At 45.4% G+C, this 20090-nt stretch overlaps 1 protein-coding gene and 1 pseudogene across 4 annotated transcripts in view; both read right to left on the reverse strand.

The window, feature by feature from the left end:
- Positions 1-1324: 1324 nt before the first annotated feature.
- Positions 1325-20090, reverse strand: part of ASAP1 (ArfGAP with SH3 domain, ankyrin repeat and PH domain 1) — a 395104-nt gene continuing 376338 nt past the window's right edge. For all 4 annotated transcript variants that reach the window (XM_008001545.3, XM_008001541.3, XM_073018360.1 and 1 more), the window contains 3 exons: positions 8253-8743; positions 5508-5630; positions 1325-2314 (listed from right to left, as the gene is read on the reverse strand). In XM_008001545.3, the coding sequence (XP_007999736.1) occupies positions 2240-2314; positions 5508-5630; positions 8253-8743 (689 nt within the window). In that variant the 3' untranslated portion in view covers positions 1325-2239. The remainder of the gene's footprint in view (positions 2315-5507; positions 5631-8252; positions 8744-20090) is intronic.
- Positions 17462-17574, reverse strand: LOC119625025 (U6 spliceosomal RNA; annotated as a pseudogene).

Below are 20090 nucleotides of genomic sequence, written 5' to 3' on the forward strand. Positions count from 1 at the left end.
AGATCACACTTAAACTCAACAAGATCACCAAAGGTATATCTACCGAGTTTTCCTATGTCCCACATGTCCCACAGTAAGCTGGGTGAGAGAGAACTCAAATTCCTGATGGAAAACAAAACCGAACAAAAAAACTAGAAAAAAAATGTATTAAAAATGCTGTGTAAGTTGCTGCAAAAGGGGAAAAAGAATAGACACTAACTCCATGTAATTTTAGACATGCAGTTTTTGTGTATGTGTGTTTTTTTTCTTTTTTTTTTTTAAAAAAAAAACAGTTTATTTTGAGATCAGTGAAAAGAGTCTAGGCCACAAAAATGAAGAGCTCTTTAATGCAAGTTAAAATGTGTAAATGAATGACCGGGACACTGAGCAACCTCAGATTCTGACTTCCATCCTGACACTGGTGTGGCTTCAGTACCGAGGCTGCTAAAACTGCCACTCACCCCAGCATGTCAACTGGTTCCTCATGCTCTCAGTTTGGTGTGGTAATTCACATGTGCCCTGACACTGAGGAAGCAATTGCTTAAAATCACTTTCCAGTAATAGCTGATAAAATATTTTGCAGGTTTGTCATGCAAGGTTTATTTATTAGGTGGCTATTCAAAGTTTGTATAGCAACCACTTAAGCAGAACTAAATTAATATTCACTAAGCACTGTAACGATGGAAGACGGCTTTTCCTAAGGGTTGGGTTGGGAGTTGTGCTTCTGTGAAATTAACATCTCTCACTCATTGCCAAGATTCTCTGCTTAAAAATATTAGTTTTCTGTGCTGTTGCCAAAATAGCAATTTAAGCAAATGTAGTGCCAGAATGACACACGAGCCTCGGACTCGGGGAACAGTTCCACTGACTGTGGAGTACAACTATTGTGTTCTTTTCCAAAATTCAGACTGATGTAAAAGACTGAAATACAGTGTTCTTAAGGATCTGATAAACATGGCTGGGATGAAAAGAAAACTGAGAGGGAAGAGTGCTTTTCACAGTGCAATTCATAGCAGCGTTCAAAAACTTGGTTATGAATTGACTTGAAGGTGGACAGAGCTTAACACTGGAAAAATTATCTATAATTAGGGTTTAACAAAGAGCATGGGAAAAGAAACACTTGGTTTCAGCACCTGGATTCTACATACAGTAGGGAAACTGTGTGAAGGGTTGACTTTTAAATTCATCTTGAAGAATCTTTTAAAAGTTTCAATTTGTCCAAGAACAAAACTAAGGAAATAATAGAAAATGGATGCAATGGATGCTTCAACACATCTGAGGGATGTGCATTCATAACACAATGTCAATCCATACTCTTGAGAAAGCCAATGACTAGAAACAAATATTGTTGCAACCTTATAATTTCTGCTTTAATGGCAATCAAGTTTAAAAAATGTACAATTCCACTTATCCATACTATTCCTTTATAAAAGGCAGATTTCAGGTAAGCTTCTAAATGCATGCATAATGTAGAGGCTAATATTTTCTGGCAGTCCTTGGTTCCTGAAAGTTGAACTTCATATGTGTTTTAAACTTTTGTCAAAATAGTCATGAAAGATATGTTATTTTTGCATAATGAGGTAATATATCAGGGGCGGGCACTCATAAGACAGTATAAATCCACTTGTCTAAACTTGCATGAGGCTGTGTGCATTGTAAAATGCCACGAAGAGTTTTGGGTCAGTGAATATTTTGCTGAAGGAATAATACTTACATTTAACTGAGCACTTTTCTGTAATAAATACCAAAGTAGGTTTTTGTAGCTGTAAACTGTGTACACAGATAACTACAGGCTGGTCTGTCATGGAGCTAAAAGTTTCACCTGGAAAACAGAACCCACCTCTTTGCTAATGTTGCATTTTCAGTAACACAATTGAGAATACTGCATTGTTAGGAACACAGAGTCAATTCTATGCCTTTCAACGGTTGCTGGAGACCACTTCTATTTGCAAAGTCAGCAGTTCCTATACTCCTATTTTTGTTTGTTTGCTTGTAAAACAGCATAGAGAGATGCAAGTGCTAGATGCCAAGGATGGCTTTGGCAAACCAGTAAGGCGCGCCGGGTCCGAGGCTACCCTCATACTGGCGAAGGCAGAAGACCACAGGATATTTACAACACACACTATATCCCCCTCCTGAGGTGGCCCTTCCATGAGTTTCTTACTCTGTAACAGCAGCTATATACACACTGTGCCCAGGGTTACATGGAGGCAGCAGTCTTGCATGAAGGATGTGGACAATCTTAAGGTTCTGCTTTTTGCTAGTCAGACAGGATATGAACAAAGGACACTGGAAAGACCCCCTTCCTTTCAGGCTGTCCTTCGATGTGGCCAATCTGCAGGGAGAAAAGAGAGTGGTCAGGATGGAGGCAGCAGGCAGTGGCCCCATGACAAGCCCAATGGGTAAGAGCCCAGCCCAGTCTGCCCACAGACCTGGGGGTGGAATCCCAGGCTTACCCTTCTTCCCACCCTTCAGTGAACTACAGAGAGCTTAATGGTCATAAACTACATAAGGAAACAGCAAACGACAGAACTTCCAATATGCTCAGCATTCTACATGGATCTTGCTGCACCCACACAGCAACCCCCAGAGGTGGATATTTCTTACACAGTTTACCATCTTCATTTTACAGATGAAGGGACAGTGGCCCAGAGAGGTGACATGCTCTCCCACAGGCATGGGGCTCTAGAGTCCTTGCTCTGAACCAGGGTGCCTGGCTGCCTTTACAGCTGGGTGACCTCAGACACACCTTGCTAAGTCTCTTCTCTGTAAAGTGGGGCTACAAAAATCCCTTCTTTCCAGGCTTGTGAGATACATTTTAAAAAGAAAAAAAAAGCATATGAAAAGGCCGCTATGCAATATCACTTGTTTTCCAGTTACTGGGGAGGAAGAATACTGCGAAAGTCTGAGACTGATGGTGGCCAATGGCAATCTTATTGTCTGCTGCGTTGGCCTGTAAGCCACAGTTACCTGTAAAAATTTTCTAATTACTTCAATTAGATCAGTATTGATTGCACTAAAGAAAATCACATAATGGGCCTTCAACAGAAGAAACAACATCGTGCACATTGGCTTCCAATGCCAAATCGATACAGAGGAAGGTAGTTTTAAGAGTGGAACAGAGTCAACCAGGCCCGCCCAGCTCTCCTGAAGGCCTGCCTACCTACCACATGTGGTCTTAGTTGGCATCATGCATGTTTTGAATTTCACATCACAGTTAGGATGTGTGTGGCACCATCTTCACGTCTGGCGAGGCATGTAATGGTGGCACAATGTCCCCTAGGAATGATGCTAGGGATACCAATGACAGCTTCCTACTGCCCTCAGGTATCTCTGCTGTAGTCATCAGTTGCTTAGTAAAGAACATGATCACTGCCTGATTATAATAATATTAACAGATTACAAAGTGAGTTCCTCAACATCCTTGTGAGAAATGAATAATCATGTCCCATTTTTCAGAGGGAAAGTGAGGCTTACAGAAGGGACATGCTTTATTTATCCAAGGCCCACAGAGCTTGTGACTGATTCATGCCGGGGACTTCAGAGCCCACTTCCTCGTCATGAGACTAAATGGGCTCTCTGACAGGCTTCATGCCAGGGGCAGGCCCCACTCTACTGACAGAGGCTGAAGGCACCCCCTGGGCCTCCCTAGGCTGATCCCTTCAGTTCAGGGTTTCTCAACCATGGTGCTACTGGCATCCTTGCTTGTGGGGGCTCCTTGAGTACTGGAGGATGTTTAGTGGCATCCCTGGCTTCTGTCTACTAGGTGTTGGTAGCAACCCCCTTCCTTGGTCCTGACAATATTTCCAGATATTGTAAATGTCCTGGAGGGCAAAATTGCCCCAGTTGAGTCCAAACAAAATCCTTATAGCTGTGATTAAGAATCTGGGCCGGGCGCGGTGGCTCAAGCCTGTAATCCCAGCACTTTGGGAGGCCGAGACGGGCGGATCACGAGGTCAGGAGATCGAGACCATCCTGGCTAACATGGTGAAACCCTGTCTCTACTAAAAAATACAAAAAAAAAAAACAAAAAAAAAAACAAAAAAAAAACTAGCCGGGCGAGGTGGCGGGCACCTGTAGTCCCAGCTACTCGGGAGGCTGAGGCAGGAGAATAGCATAAACCCGGGAGGCGGGGCTTGCAGTGAGCTGACATCCAGCCACTGCACTCCAGCCTGGGCGACGGAGCGAGACTCCGTCTCAAAAAAAAAAAAAAAGGAATCTGACGTCACTGTTTAGGCCTGAAGGAAGAAAAGTCAAAGGTGAATGTGTGTCCATGCATATGGGTGTGTGCACACATTACATACACATGTATTTCTGGGCATTCTTAGGTACTGCTGGCTCAACTGCGAGCCTCAGGTCCCTTCCTGGCAGACAGAACTGAATCCCTCTTGGCAGGAGGGGGCTCAGGCTGCCAAGGAAGGGGAATTTTCAGCCTGATGGCAGGAAATGATCAACAAAGAAAGCAGAAGAGGGGGCTTGTTCACTGTACCTTGGACTGGCAGTTCCCATCGGGACTTACTCCCTGGCAACCTGAAAATTAACAGATGTGCGGACTGCCCTCACAGGTCACTTACAGCCTGAGTACCTAGCAAGGCCTATGAGGATGCTGATGTCTTTCCCTCCTGATGCCTGGGCTGCAGGTTTTAATGTAAAAGGAGTTTTCATAGATATTTTCATTTAATCTTTTCCTAAAATTATGTGGAGAAGGTGTCTTGGCCTATTTGACAAAGAACTGCAGACTGGATTAAGAATGGAGCCTGAGGACTTGTCAACCGCTGAGCCTGAGCAGGAACTCTGGCTTTCTGATTCCCAGCCTGGGGACAGTGTGGAATGGTGAGCAAAGCATATAGGCTCTGGGGTCAGGGCCGATCCAGAATCTTGACTTAGCCTGCTTACTGGTTGAGGGAGCACAGGCAACATGCTCAACTTTTTTCTGCTTTAGTTTTTTATCTGAAAAATCAGAAAATGCCTACAATTCACAAGGTTACATGATACCGTGGGTAAAGTACATACAAATGTGAATTCTCTTGACCTGTCTTCAAAGCCCCACGGCTGTTTTTCTTTTTTTTCAGACGGAGTCTTACTCTGTTGCCCAGGCTGTAGTGTAGTGCAACCTCTGCCTCTCGGGTTCAAGCGATTCTCCTGCCTTGGCCTCCCGAGTAGCTGGGACTATAGGCGCACGCCATCATGCCTGGCAAATTTTTTTATTTTTAGTAGAGACGGGGTTTCACCTGCTGGCCAGGCTAGTCTCGAACTCCTGACCTCGTGATCCATCTGCCTTGGCCTCCCAAAGTGCTGGAGTTACAGGTGTGAGCCACCGTGCCCGGCCAGCTCCATGGCTGTTTTTCTAGCATGTAATATAGTGTGTGACATAGAAAATACAATTGAGAATACTGCATTCAAGGGCTGTTGGGTGAGTGATGCAGCTCAAGGGCCCTCTTTTACTGCACTGTTTGTAAGCTCCCATGTGGTGCCTGCCCAGGCATGCTGTATGAATGTACCAATGAAGTGGATGGATTCGTACGTACCCACCACTCCTGGTCCTCTTCCCCTGTGACGATAATCACTTCTCCCTCGATGAATGTGAGCTCGTCATCGTTGTCCGCCTGGCAGTCATAAATGGTCTTCACCCGCCTCACTTTATTTTTCCCCTTAAAGAAAGAAACTGGGTTTTAATTGAAAGAATGGCCTGAATGGAAAAAAAGAGCAGTGGTTCTTTGTAAAACAGTTGCCCTTGGGCAAGTAACTTAACCTCGCTGAGCCTTGATTTCCTCACCCTTGAAGGGCGGGAAGAAGAGTGCCTGCCAGGTGCCCAGTATACTGTGTGCTCTTAAGGAACCACAGGCCCTTCCTCTCCCCCCATCATCAGGGTGGCCCCGCATTGGTGATTGGGCATCAACAAGTTATTTTCACCAGAAAGCAAACACTATGGGTAGGGATCAAAATTCAGCTTCACCAAAAAACATCAAGCACTCGGTACCTCCCAACCCACATCAGCTTGCAGAACGACAGCAGAGTCTAAAAATGTTTTTAGGAAACATGACGTAAAGCAAAATGTGCAGCTTCTGTATACTGAATGTGCAGCATAAACAAATTTGTCAGTCCCCTCATGCAAAACAGCAAGTCAGTACATGCTGGTTAAACACAGCAGGATCGGCCTGGGGCTGGGAGAAGTCTATGTAGTTCCTAAAACAGTTTTAATTTTTGATCAGTTTTGATTTGAGCATTTATTTGTTGAACTTCCAGTTCTTTGCAAACAGAAAAGTGAAAATAGAGGTATCACCTTCTAAACGATGGGTTGTTTTACACCCAGCTAATTGGCAATTTTAAAAAAAGCAAGCTGTCTGTTTAAATGTTTTGGGTGGAGTGACTCTTCCTCTCTGTCCCCTGGTTTCTCCTTTAATCACCCTGATAGTTCCAGCTGCTTTCCGAGCTCCCTTCAGGGCCTGTGCGGGTGGGTTGGAGAAGCCTGGCAGAACTGTGGCAGTGACTGCGTGAGCAACTGAGAGGCCTGTAGTGTGTTAATTTATAACGCGGAGATTAAATGACATAATAAAACTGTATAGTGTGTAGCATGAAATGAAAATTTTGCATAAGTGGTGCTTGGGAGTCATGAAGAGTTCCCTTTTGAATACTAGAAGTATCTACCATCAGACACGGCAGCCTCCAACCTACAGGAAGATGGGTTTTATTTTTCTTAATTTAAGTACTGATATGACATACTTTTATTGTAACTTGTTTTTTTTTGACAAGGGGTTTCACTCTGTTGCCCAGGCTAGAGTGCAGTGGCATGATCACGCTCACTGCAGCCTTGATCTCCAGGGCTCAAGCAATCTTCTCGCCTCAGCCTCCCAAGTAGCTGGGATAGCAGGCATGTGCCACCATGCCCAGCTAATTAATTTTTATTTTTTAAAGAGACGGGTTCTCCGTATGTTGCCCAGGCTGCTCATGAATCCTGGGCTCAAGGGAACCTCCTACTTTGGCCTCCCAAAGTGCTGAAATTACAGAAGTGAGTCACTGCACCCAGCCTCGTTTTAATTTTTTTGAGACAGGGTCTTGTACTGTCACCCAGGCTGGAGTGTAGTGGTGTGATCACTGAACTCCTGGCCTCAAGCAATTCACTTACCTCTTCCCAAAGTGCTGGGTACTAAGTATAACAGAATGTGAGGGGGGTAGAACTGCCATGTGCAGTGGGAGAACTTTTGGTTTCCCTGTTGACTGTGTTCCCCCTCCTGGGGAGCTGGTGCCCTGGTGGGAGGGCAGCTATGTTACAGATAAAAAGCATGTGACATCTTCCTGGAGTACCACATCTCCACAAAGAATGTGAGAAATAAAATCACTTATATTAAAATAAAATTGATATACAGTAGGAAACACTTCATGAAAATGACAGAATATGAGATTTCTACAAAATTCTATGCTATTCTATTATATATATCGAGAGCTCCATCTCCAATTCCTTTAGGAAGATGCAGTGAGGTGGTCTGACTCAGCAGATACTCAGGGAGCCAGGCGCAGTGGCTCACGCCTGTAATCCCAGCACTTCGAGAGACCAAGGTGGGAGGATTGCTTGAGCCCAGGAGTTCAAGACCAGCCTGGGCAACATGGCAAAACCCCATCTCTATCAAAAATATAAAAAAAAGCCAGGTGTGGTGATGCACACCTGTGATCCCAGCTCCTCAGGAGGTTGAGGTAAGAGGATCACCTGAGCCTAGTAGATTGAGGCTGCAGTGAGCTGTGATCACACCACTGTACTCTAGCCTGGGAGACAGAGCAAGTCCTTCTCAAAAAAAAAAAAAAAAAAAGAAAAGAGAAAATACCCAGACATCTGAGAGGGAAATTGCTTTCTCATGACCCTCAGGAAAAGAAAAATTTCATCCTCAAGGTTCCTAGATAAGAGTGACTACTTGCTGAGTGGTCTAGGTGCCAGCCAAGTGCTGCTCATTTGTCACTGTACTTAATCATCTGTGAGCTCAGATGTTATATTAGTTCCTTTTTGTATGTGAAGAAAATAAGGCTCAGAGAAAATAACTTGCCAAGGTTGTACAGCTATGTTAGGCACTGAAGCCAGGACTTGAAGCCGTCTGCTGGAGCCTAAAGCCTGAGTTTGTAACCCACAGGCTCCAGTCCACCATCATGCTTGAACCAGAGCACATAAGGGTCAGGTGAGCAAGCTCTCGCTTTTTCTTGTGTAAGTTGGAGCACTCACCCTCCCACCAACTTGCAAAGTGCGGCATAGGGTTCCTAAGGGCCTGAACACTGGTCCCACCCACCGTATTGATTTTTCTGGGCAGTGGTACGGGCGTCTCTGGCAGAGTAGGCGTGAGGTCATTGGAGTCTTCAGATGCTTGCTTTTGGATGGCGTCTCTGGACTGCACATTTGGGGACAGATCCAATGGGTGTGACTTCGGTGTGACCTCAGAGGGTTGCTGAGCCTTGGGTGAGACATCTCCAGTCTGGGATTTTGCTAGCAGGTCTCCCAGCTGTGGTTTGGGGGGCAGGTCCTTCATCTGTGGTTTGGGAGGTAAGTCTGAGAGCTGGGGTTTGGGTGGCAGGTCCCCCAGCTGTGGTTTGGGGGGCAGTTCTCCTGGCTTGGGTGGCAAATCTCCAACTTGGGGCCTGGGGGCCAGTTCTGTGGGCTTCGGGGGCAGGTCTCCAGGTGGTGGTTTTTGTGGCAACTCTGCCAACTGTGATGATTTCTGAAAGATTTCGGGCGGGACGTTGGATTTGTCTAGGGAGAGATGATCTGTTTTCCTTAGTGCCACTGTGGAAGCAATCAAAAACAGGGAGGTCATTGGTGGGAAGGGCTGCTTTCCTGTCAGTCACCTAAAAGAGGCGCCATCATCACGAAGGGAACTGACCTACAGTGAGCACTTGAAATGGATGGACTCAGGGGCCAGGTCCCCCAGGCAGCTTCACAAAGACAATGTCTGAAAGCCTGGAAAGCGCTACAATTCACGACTTCAGGCTTCAATCATGTAAGAACAAGACGTCTACATTCATCCAGAATTAAAAAAAATACGCAGAAACAGATTGTAGAGAATCGGAAAGTACAGAGTTCTTAAGCCTAACACCTAAATGTAGCCATTTAAAATTATTTTATATAGTTCCTTTTAATTTTCCTATATATTTTCTATAGATACAACTTTTACTTGCTTTTATCTAATACTATCTTAGCAACAGTATTTGTCATGTTACTAAAAATTATTTACTAGTCGCATATAATTTTGAATGGTGCATTCTATTCCATTCTATAGCTGTATCATAATTTATTATTATTTCTCCCCATTTTACATGATTCATGCAGTATGGAAGAGAAGCAGCAAAAGGCTTCTTCTCTCTCTCTGTGCCCCTGTCTCTTAACTTCGGTTACATTTTGGTGATACACATGCATGTGCTATGTCTTTTAAAAACCATACAAGGGATACACACTTTGTCTGAAACTTTGCTTTTCTCCCACTTAATATGTTTAGGAGAGTTCCAAATCAGTTCTTTTTTATTCTGTTTAATAGCTGCATAGTACGCACAGCTTACGAAATGTATCAATTTGTTGACCCATTCCCATAGCTCTTTGCACAGCTCTTGGTACTTAGAAAACTACGGACATGTCTCCAATTCTAGTTCCACCGCTTACTAGCTGTGTGAATTTAGGCAAATTACACAACCCCTCTGTGCTGCAATTTACTCATCTCTTAAAACCCTACTTCAAAGGGTTGGCATGCAGATTACATGGGTTAATATACGCAAAGAATTTACTGACAGGTCCTGGCAGGCTGTAAGCATTATGTAGTAGCACTACCATCACTGTTAGGGTTCTTTAAGGCCCTATTACAGTATTATATTCCTGTTTCACTCATTTTTATAACTTTGGCTCCTGGCACAGGGGCCAAGCACATAGCATGCTCTCAAGGAGGAAACAGCTGACTAAGGCACACTGAGTGACTCACACTAGGAATTTGATCCTAAAAATATAATGTATTCAGAAAGACATTCTTAAAGAAGGAGAAGAAACAGATAAACCTCATGTTGTAAATGTCACAGGCTGTACTGGGGCTGTTTCTGCCCATGACCTCTCTAGTTGTATCTCTAAAAAAATCAAAATCAAGGGGCACCCTGCTCACGGGCTGGTCCCTAAGCTTCAGTTGAGGTGGTTTGGCTCTATTAGTAAATGTACATCAATCGCATTCTTCTCTTGGAAGCCTGAAATTGGCTAAGAAACAATCTGAGCCAGGCAGTCAAGAGGGAAAAAGCTAGGGGGAATCCCTGCGGTGGTGGGGCTAGAAAGGCCTTGGCTGTGAGTCACACTGATGGGGCAAGAGAAACTGTAAGTGCCAGGCATGGAAAATCTTCAAAATATCCCAGCCTCTTCACCTGCAGCACCAACTCTAGGAATTTATCCTAAAACAGTGATCAAAGTCATACATAGATGTCTGTGCTACAGCGTTTGGCACAGTACTGCTTATAACGAAAAAAATGCCACCCATCTGAAAGCAGAGGATTGTATGGACAATAAATAAAAATTAGTCAGGTGTGGTGGTACATGCCTGTAGTCCTAGCTACTCAGGAGACTAAGACTGGAGGATCGCTTGAGCCCAGGAGTCCAAGGCTGCAGTGAACTATGACGGTGCCATTGCACTCCAGCCTGGGTGACAGAGTGAGACTGTCTCAAAAAGCAAACCAACAAACGACAATGATATGCAGCCAATAAATATTATACTGTTGTGTAATTAATAGCATGAAAAATGTTTTTATTATGTCAAAAATATTAAACAGAAACTTTAAAAAAGAGCAGAGAAAAAAAGACCAAAGATATACACTAATTCATCAGTTATCTTGGGTGGTAAGACTTCAGGTAGTTTTTATTTTTCTTTTTAGTTCTATTGAGACAGGGTCTTCCTCTGTTACCGAGGCTGGAGTGCAGTGGTGCAGTCAGGGCTCACTGCAACCTTGACCTCCCAGGCTCCAAGTGATCTTCCTGTCTCAGCCTCCTGAGTAGCTAGGACCACAGGTATGTGCCACCACACTTTAGCTAATTTTTAATTTTTTAGTAGAGATGCGCATGGCCATGCTGTCCCCAGCTTCAGGTATCTAGACCCTGTCCCACATCCTCTCTCCGCACTCCTGGCTTTGGTGTGACAATGTGACTGCTGGCACCAGTCTGAGACCCTTGAAGGAAGAGGCAAGGCTGGTCAGGGCCTCAATGCACACTGGCCCAGGTGACACAACTCTGGGCAGGACAGAGATGGGACCACAGGGCAGGGAAGGAGAGGAGACTGGCCTTGAGATACGCTGCATGACGCAGCTTCACCTTCTTAACAGCCCCGTGATGTGGATATGACCATCATCTCCATCTTCCAAGATCCCGAGGGAGGCCCTGGAGCCTCTCAAGTCACAAAGTGAGTAAGGGATGGTTGATTCCTAGCCCAACGATAGTTCAGACTTACAGGAAAAGGGTTACCATTCAACCCCTATTTGCTGGGCATATGCTGTGCCCAGCACCATTTCAGGCACTTGGGACACAGCAGATGGAAAGGACTAGGCCCCTGCCTGCTGGGAGCTCACACTCTGCGAGAGGGTGACAAGTAAACATGGAGTTACCAGAGGGTGAGGGCAGGTAAGCAGGGGAAGGAAGAACAGAGTGCTGGCGGGGTGGTGAGGAAGAGAGTGACCACCAAGGAGGGTGTGGTCAGGGAAGGCCACTCTGATACTGCAAGAGTGGGTCAAAAATGTGCAGGAGGTCTGGACACCAGCCATGTTGATATCTGGTGGCAGTTGGGAGAACCACCACTGGATGGTTCAGGGCAGAGGAGTGACGTGATTGAATGTGGAAGGCTCTAGTATTCTGCTGAGAACAGACTGCAGGACCAGGTTAGAAGGTTCCAGGCAGACAGGGTAGGAGGCTCCAACTGTCCAGACAAGAGATGATACTCACTTGATCCTGGGTGACAACGGTGGAGATGGTGAGAAGTGACTGGGTTTTAAATAGTTGTGGAAGGGGGAATAAACAGTATTTGTGCAAGCACAGGATGTGGTGTGTGAGAGAAAAAGAGTTAATTAAGCACCTCTGTCAGGCTTTAAGGCCTGAACATCTGGAAGAATGACACTGCCTTTAACAGACGGGGACACTGAGGGAGAAACAGTCTGGAGTGGAGTCAGAGTCCGTATTCCAGTTTTAAGTTGAGAAGCCTGTGAGACATTGTGTGGGGAAAAGCTCGCTCCTCTAACTGCTTTTTCCTCCACTCTCACACCACAATGATCATCAACACAGAAGAAAACTTCTGTGACCAAATGTGTGGGGGTCTCACCCCACCACTAAGCAGTGGACACCAGCCAGGTGTCCTCCAATCCAATTCTGACACCATCTACCTGGAGACAGCATTAGATCCCACAGCTTGAGGCTCAGTCCCCCAGAATGTTCCCACCTTCCTGCCCAGTCGCAAGCCCAGGCCTCTGGAATTTCTGACCAGTTGGCTTCAACTGGGGTTCCAACAATCCCCTCTGGGTTCGACTGATTTGCTAGAGTGGCTCACAGAACTCAGAGAAACACTTACCTAAGTTTATCAGTTTACTAAGAAGTGTGTATGTGTGTGTGTGTGAATCATGTTTCACTGTAGCCTCGGTCTCCCAGGCTCAAGCTATCCTCCCACCTCAGCCTCCCAAGCAGCTAGGACTACAGGCCCATGTCACCATGCCCAGCTATTTCTGTTTTTTATTATTATTTGTAGACACAAGGTCTCATTATGTTACCTGGCTGGTCTCCAACTCCTGGGCTCAAGTGATCTACCCACCTTGGCCTCCCTAAGGGCTGGGATTACAGGTGTGAGCCTTCTCAGGGCCACAGCTCCTGGCCCTAAGAAGGATATTTTAAAGGATAAACAGCCGGATGAACAGATACACAGGGTGAGGTCTGGAAGGGTCTTGAGCACAGGAGCTTCTGAACCTGTGGATTTGGGGGTGTGCTGCCCTCCCAGCACGCGGACGAGTTCTTCTTCACTTTCCTGTTGGCCTCCACGGGTTTAGCTTTCTAGAAGCTCCCTGAACCCAGTCCTCTAGGGTTTTTAATGGTAGCTTCATGACGTCAGCATTCCTTCCCCCACGGTATAGGGTAGGACTCTCTTCGGGGAGGATCTCAAACCCACAATCGGCAAGATGGGAATAGATTATAGTCCTGCTTTGGGCACATAAAGGAAGGCAGGAGAGTTTCTGTTTCCTGAGGCCTAACACATCCAGCATTACAACAAAAGACTGTAACAAGGGATGTGGACATTATGAACTAGGAACTGTGGATGAGTACCAATACATATATACCTACAGCTCCAAATATATATAAAACACCATAGGCTGCTCCTTGGCTTTTGTTTTTTCTTTTTTTTGAGACGGAGTCTCGCTCTGTCGCCCAGGCTGGAGCGTAGTGGCCGGATCTCAGCTCACTGCAAGCTCCGCCTCCCGGGTTTACGCCATTCTCCTGTCTCAGCCTCCCGAGTAGCTGGGACTACAGGCGCCCGCCACCTCGCCCAGCTAGTTTTTTGTATTTTTTAAGTAGAGACGGGGTTTCACTGTGTTAGCCAGGATGGTCTCCATCTCCTGACCTCGTGATCCGCCTGTCTTGGCCTCCCAAAGTGCTGGGATTACAGGCTTGAGCCACCGCGCCCGGCCGGCTGCTCCTTGGTTTTCAACCACGGATCCCTTATACCAAAATAAATGTGTCTATCAGAACATTTGTTGTAGCATTTATAAAACACTTACAGCAATGCTGCCACCTTAAATCTGGAGAAGTCAGTGTGGGTAGGGATGGATTTAAAGAAATAACTAATTTGTCCTATGAAGTCATACAAACACTTTCATAATTGTGTACTAACCTCACTGTTCTTTCCTGCCTTGGTCCTCATTGTTCTTTCCTGCCTTGGTCTACTGCTATTGGACCTTAGGATAAACTTGTGCAGAGCCGTTTCGCACAGAGATCAGCTGATGGTTAGCTAGATCCAGTTCCTTCTTGGGCCATTTTCCACAGGCATTCTATCCTGAGGGGGCTTCAACTCAACCTCCCAATACATCTGATCGTATCAGTATTATCATAAGGCTTATTTACACAAGGAAGCTGAACCTTACCAACGCCCCCAGTATTACACCATATTGTGGTATAATCATGGTATAATTTAGCTTCATTACAGATTAGTAAGAATGACAGAGGTATTTCCTTTGCCTTCCCAATAAAATCTCCCCTTGGCCATATAACAAATGTTATTAAGGACAGGTGTTGTTAACAATGGCCATGACTCAGTCATTTCTGGATTCAAAGTTAATTAGAGGCAGAGCCAATCACTATATCTCACCTCACAGGATCGTACTGAGACTAGTTTCCACTGGGTGCTATTAGTTACAGCACAGCCCACTTGCCTCCTGCAGGCAGGACATGGGTGGTGTTAATTTTACTAATTAAATAGAGACAGGGTCTCACTTCATTGCCCAGGCTGGTCTTGAACTCCTGGGCTCAAGTGATCCTCCCGCTTCAGCCTCCCAAAGTGCTAGGATTAAAGGCCGGAGCCGCAATACCTGGCTTCCTTCCTTCCTTTCCTTTCTTCCTTCCTTCCTTTCTTTCTTTCATTCATTCGATGGGTGTTTAGAATAGTTCCTATACCTACCAACGACACTGCAGAACATGCTTTACTTTGCCCTAATCTAAAGGCATGGGCAGTCATAGTACATTGATGTAAACTGCAAGTGCCCTCAGATAATTTCCATAAATTCAGAAGGCCGTAAGACTCCCACAGGTGTGCCCCTGAGCCTCAGTAGCCAAGACTGAGAGTCACTGCCCCATGGCCACTTCAGCCTCTATTTGTGTTAAAATTGTGAAGAGGCCCTGTTGGGTCTGGGTACAGGCCCTTTCCCAAAGCTGCATCTTAGCATTCTCTTCAGCACTGTTTATTAAGTCGGCCTGGCTCACTCTGCCAAAACCTCCTTATCTTTCCAGGCTGACTCTCATCCTTTTGCCTTCCTCCTGGAAGAGAACTCCCTCTAATCTGCATTTTCCTCTGAATTCTGCTCCTCATTGAAAGCAAACTCAGCTTATTCCAGGATACCCAGACCTGCACCTATCTCCTATAAGGCCCTTTTCTGTCTGGTGGGTTAGTGTTGTTAACACAACATGCATGTTGCTGCAGTGTGTACTAACGGCCTGAGTACAGTTAGGATACATGTTTTGCACCCAGAAATGTTGGGTGCCCCATACTAGAGTTAGATGAGTGGTGGTCACACCTACATGTAGTTTAGTGTGAGTGTGCCACAAGGCCTCCTACAGCTTTCCTTGTCTCAGGTTGGGACCATTCCCTAAAGGAACTCAGATCCACTATGTGATGCCCATTATTTTATTGATTGATTGACAGCGTCTCACTCTGTCACCCAGGCTGGAGTGCAATGGTGCAAACATGGCTCACTACTACCTCGACCTCTTGGGTTCAAGAGATCTTCCTGCCTCAGCTTCCCATGTAGCTGGGACCACAGGTGCATACCACCACACTCTGCTAATTTTTCAAATTTCTGTAGAGGCAAAGTCTCATCTCACCCTGTTGCCCAGGCTGGTCTCAAAATTCTGGACTCAGGTGATCCTCCAGCTTGGGCCTCCCAAAGTGCTTGGATTACAGGTGTGAGCCACTGTGCCCAGCCCCACTGCTTTAATCTCATTAAGAACCCAATGTTTTCCCCTATTCTGCTTAAGAGCTTTTCATACACAAAAGGGTGATAAGAGTGTACACAGCACACTATGGCATGTTGTATATGCTGCCATTACATTTTGTCCTTTATACCCAAATATCTTTCTAAGCATCTGGTCATCAAGGTTTATATTGATAGTGACATAAAAATCAGTCTGCTGGGAGCACACATTTGGTATCAGTGAAGCAGGATTTGTTGGAACAGCTCTGACTCACAGAAACATGTGGTTTGAGAAGAGAAAGGATAAAAGGGTGGGGGATCAGGAATCTTTGGATTCCTATGTGGCCATGTGGTCACTCGGGGTATGAAGCCACAGCTGTGTTAAGTTACTAAAGGTAAAAGTTACCAGTGGAATTCAGAGATGGATCCAACTCCCTGGGAGTTGGTGCACTGGATGCATAAAGAGATGCAAGCTAAGAAAAAAGTGAAATATTTAATACCTTGGTTATTGTTGTCCATAATGGCTAAAAGAGGGTGCTGGGTCAGGACTTGAGGCTGGACTAAGCTCAGATGTGGGTCTGCCTGAGCTCACTCCACTAGCCTTTAAGTTACCCACAAAGGAGAAAACCATGCAGGGACAACAGAAAGTACCTCTGAGACCTGTGGTTACCAAGAAGGTAGTCAATGTGAAGAACGGGCAAAACTAAGTAACTATGGAAACTAGAGGGTAGAGTGTGAAGGAACTGTTTCATTCTGTAGATCAGTATCATCAGCTTCCTGAGGAACCTTGACTAAAATGGATTATAAGAGTGACTAATTTAGGGGCAGTATCTTTGGTTTTAAACACTACAGAGTAGAAGTACATTTTGGATTGATGGGACCCACAGCTCACTATTGAACAACTGCATATTGGTATATAAGATCCAGACACACAGGAGGCTATTCCTGTGGTAACTGCCAGCCTGGTGGAATAGATAAAAGCCACTGTAAGGTCTGTTCACCCTGAGAAGGGGGACTGTCCAGCTCTACCTACAAATGCCAAGTGGGACACCTCAGATGCGGTAGCTGACATGCTCTGTATGCATGTGGGACTGGCTTTATGATGACAGGACTATTCATACACGGAACATGCCTGTTCCCCAAGTCATGGTAAATGTGTGGTTAAGAGGGCCCTTCTACACGGGCACCCCATGTGATATTACTCCTACAGAAATGAACAGTTCGAGAAGCCTTATCAAATTTGCTGTCTCAGCTTCCCTTCATGGGTCTTATAGATGCTAATAAAAATATTAGATTAAATTAACAAGAGAACAGGTAAAGGCAAAAGTGAGAGCCAAAGGACTCCTCCCAGGAAGGTGGAAATTTTAAAATGGTTATTAACAAATAAGATGAAAAAAGAAAACACTGATAGGATAAAACGAAGAAGAAAAAGGGGAGAGTCATGGGACTCATCCCAGCAGGGTGGATCTCTTTAGATGGTTATTAAGAAATGGAATGAATAAAATGGAAGTTGACAGAGTTAAAACAAAGGTCTTTGTTTTTTGAGGCAGGGTCTTGCTCTGTCACCCAGGCTGGAGTGCAGTGGCGTGATCTCGGCTCACTGCAATCTCTTGCCTCCCAGGCTCATGCAATCCTCCCACTTTGGCCTCCTGAGTAGCTGGGACTACAGGTATGTGCCACCACGCCTGGGTGATTTTGTGTATTTTATGTAGAGACAGGGTTCTTCCATGCTGTCCAGGCTGGTCTCAAACTCCTAAGCTCAAACAATCCACTTGCCTTGGCCTCCCAAAGTGCTGGGATTACAGGCGTGAGCCACCATGCTTACCAAAACAAAGGTCTTTTTTTGCTGTTGTTAAAAAAATAACGTGTCATCCATGAGCACTGGCCATGCTGATCTTCTGTGTATGGTTCCAATTTTAGTATATATGCTGCCGAAGTGAGCAAAACCAAGGTCCTAATACAAAATCATCGTACGGTGGGTGGACCAAAGGGAGCCCCTCTGCTCTCCCAACATTAAAGGGCCCCAACCCAGTTTACTGTATTTCTCACAGTTTGAAGGAATTTTAAAAGTTGCAAGGTAGAGATTACAATGAAACGTATGATCTGAAATTGCCTGGGGCAAAAGTGGGGCAGACTAATCAAAATAAAGACTGACAAAAGGTCCAGGGTCCTTTGGCTCAACCCTTGGCAGAAAACTCAAAGCTTTTTGCACAAAACAGAGTAAAATGGTCTGGGGGTAAAGAAGTTCCTAAAACTAGAATATAAAAAATGTAAGGGTTGATAGGATGATGAAAGTTGGTATATTTGAACACACTTTATGTGAAGTGACCGTATCTCTCTTAGTTTTTTTGAGACGGAGTCTCGCTCTGTTACCCAGGCTGGAGGGCAGTGGCGCGATCTCAGCTCACTGCCAAGCTCTGCCTCCCGGGTTCAGGCCATTCTCCTGCCTCAGCCTCCTGAGTAGCTGGGACTACAGGCGCCCACCACCACGCCCAGCTACTTTTTTTGTATTTTTAGTAGAAATGGGGTTTCACGGTGTTAGCCAGGATGGTCTTGATCTCCTAACCTCGTGATCCGCCCACCTCAGCCTCCCAAAGTGCTGGGATTACAGGCGTGAGCCACTGCGCCAGGCCGACTGCATCTCTTTTATCTGATTGTATCATGGTAATGAACATAGTATCACACCGGAGAATGTTTCCCCTACCTGGTACTATAAAACAGAAGGCATGTAAATCTGCTCTCCAAGCAATATTAATTGGACACGCCCAAGCCCGCAGAGTGCACAGCAGAAGCTAGAGTGCTGGCAGGGACAAACTCTCCACTTGATAACCCCTGTGGAGCAGTTCCTGGGGCTTATGGCAAAAGTGTTTGAGCACCTCTCAGCAACAACTACTGGGACTTTGGAATAGAGAATGTTCACTTAAGGGACCTTGCTATGAAATGTTACTTGAAGTTACTCCTATGACATCTGAAATACCCATGCTGTCTCAGGTGATGTCCGAGAACATTCTAATGGGGATGGCAGAGCCTAGAAGAGTTCCACAATAAAATGGAAATGGTTTATAGAGGATCATGCTACCTGAGGAAGGCAAGGAAGAGATACTCTGGAGCAGTTTTCCCAAATCATCTAAGAAAAAAATGTATTTCTTCTCCCTTACCTGATGCAGTGATCCTAGGATAGGAGTTGCTGGGACAGCAAAGATGATTTTTGTGTTTTAGCTAGGGGGTCTCACTGTATTGCCTAGGCTGGTCTCTAACTCCTGGCTTAAATCCATCCTCCCAACCTGCCACAGAGCTTAGATCACAGGTATGAGCCACTGCGCCCAGCACTTCAAAACATTTTTAGCAGGAATGCTAAGTAAAAAACTGTAACCATCTTTTTAAACCTTATGTCAAAATTCCTGAGGGCATGATGGGGGTGAGATGTGCCTTCACCCCTTCTAGCAAAACTGGGGCTAACAATGAATATGGCTGGTGGTAAAAATAGCTCATTATTTCTACATCTATGTAGCCTCACCCTATCTGGGAGTGGACTGAGAAGCTGCTTGCCAGACTTGTACTGCTGCCTATAATCTAGACCAGCACATGGCGATTCTAATGTCCCTTCAAAAAAGTTTGGAGATTAATGGAGAGAAGGAGAAATAGCAGCTGAGTGTAAACAAATAAATGGGTAATTGAGGAAAATTCAATGTTACATTAACAACTCAAAAGAGTCTCAGGCAAGAGATGACATGGCCTTTAGCTCGATGATTCCAGATGCCTGAGAGGGTGAAGCTGTGTATTTACCCAGGCCACTCCTGCTTGTGGAACCTGACAATATTGAGAGGAAGCCTGCAAACCTGAGTGTCCTCATCATCCTGGGAGGTATGATGGACTGGACTGATTACTAATGATTGTGTATATAATATTTTTTGATGTAAAGGATCCACAGTAGAAAACCAGGGAGTAGGCTGTGGTGTTAAATGTATTAGTTTTCGTCCACGGTTCCTGGCTTATAACCCTTGTTATAGACTTCTGTTACAAAGTTGGGTGTGTCAGGCCTCAGGGGCCAGCCTCTGACCTTTTCTTGCCCTCTTACTACCTATCCCAAGGCAGGACTCTAATCCAATTGTGGGTCTTAAGCACCTTCCACTAGAGGATTCTACCCTATACCCTGGGGAAGGAATGCTGACATCATGAAGCTTTCATAAAAAGCCAAGAGGACAGGGTTCAGTGAGCTTCTGAAGAGCTGACCATGTGGAGGCTCCTGGAGTTTCCAGAAAGGGCTTGGAAGCTCTGCACCTGATATGGCTTGGCTGTGTCCCCACCCAAATTTCACCTTGAATTGTAGTTCCCATAATTCCCAGATGTTGTGGGAGGGACCTGGTGGGAGATAATTGAATCATGGGGGCAGTTTCCCCCACACTGTTCTCATGGTAGTAAGTCTCACAAGATCTGATGGTTTTATAAGGGGTTTCCCC

This window comes from Chlorocebus sabaeus, chromosome 8, assembly GCF_047675955.1.
Source record: "Chlorocebus sabaeus isolate Y175 chromosome 8, mChlSab1.0.hap1, whole genome shotgun sequence".
In the NCBI taxonomy this organism is placed as follows: Eukaryota; Metazoa; Chordata; class Mammalia; order Primates; family Cercopithecidae; genus Chlorocebus; species Chlorocebus sabaeus.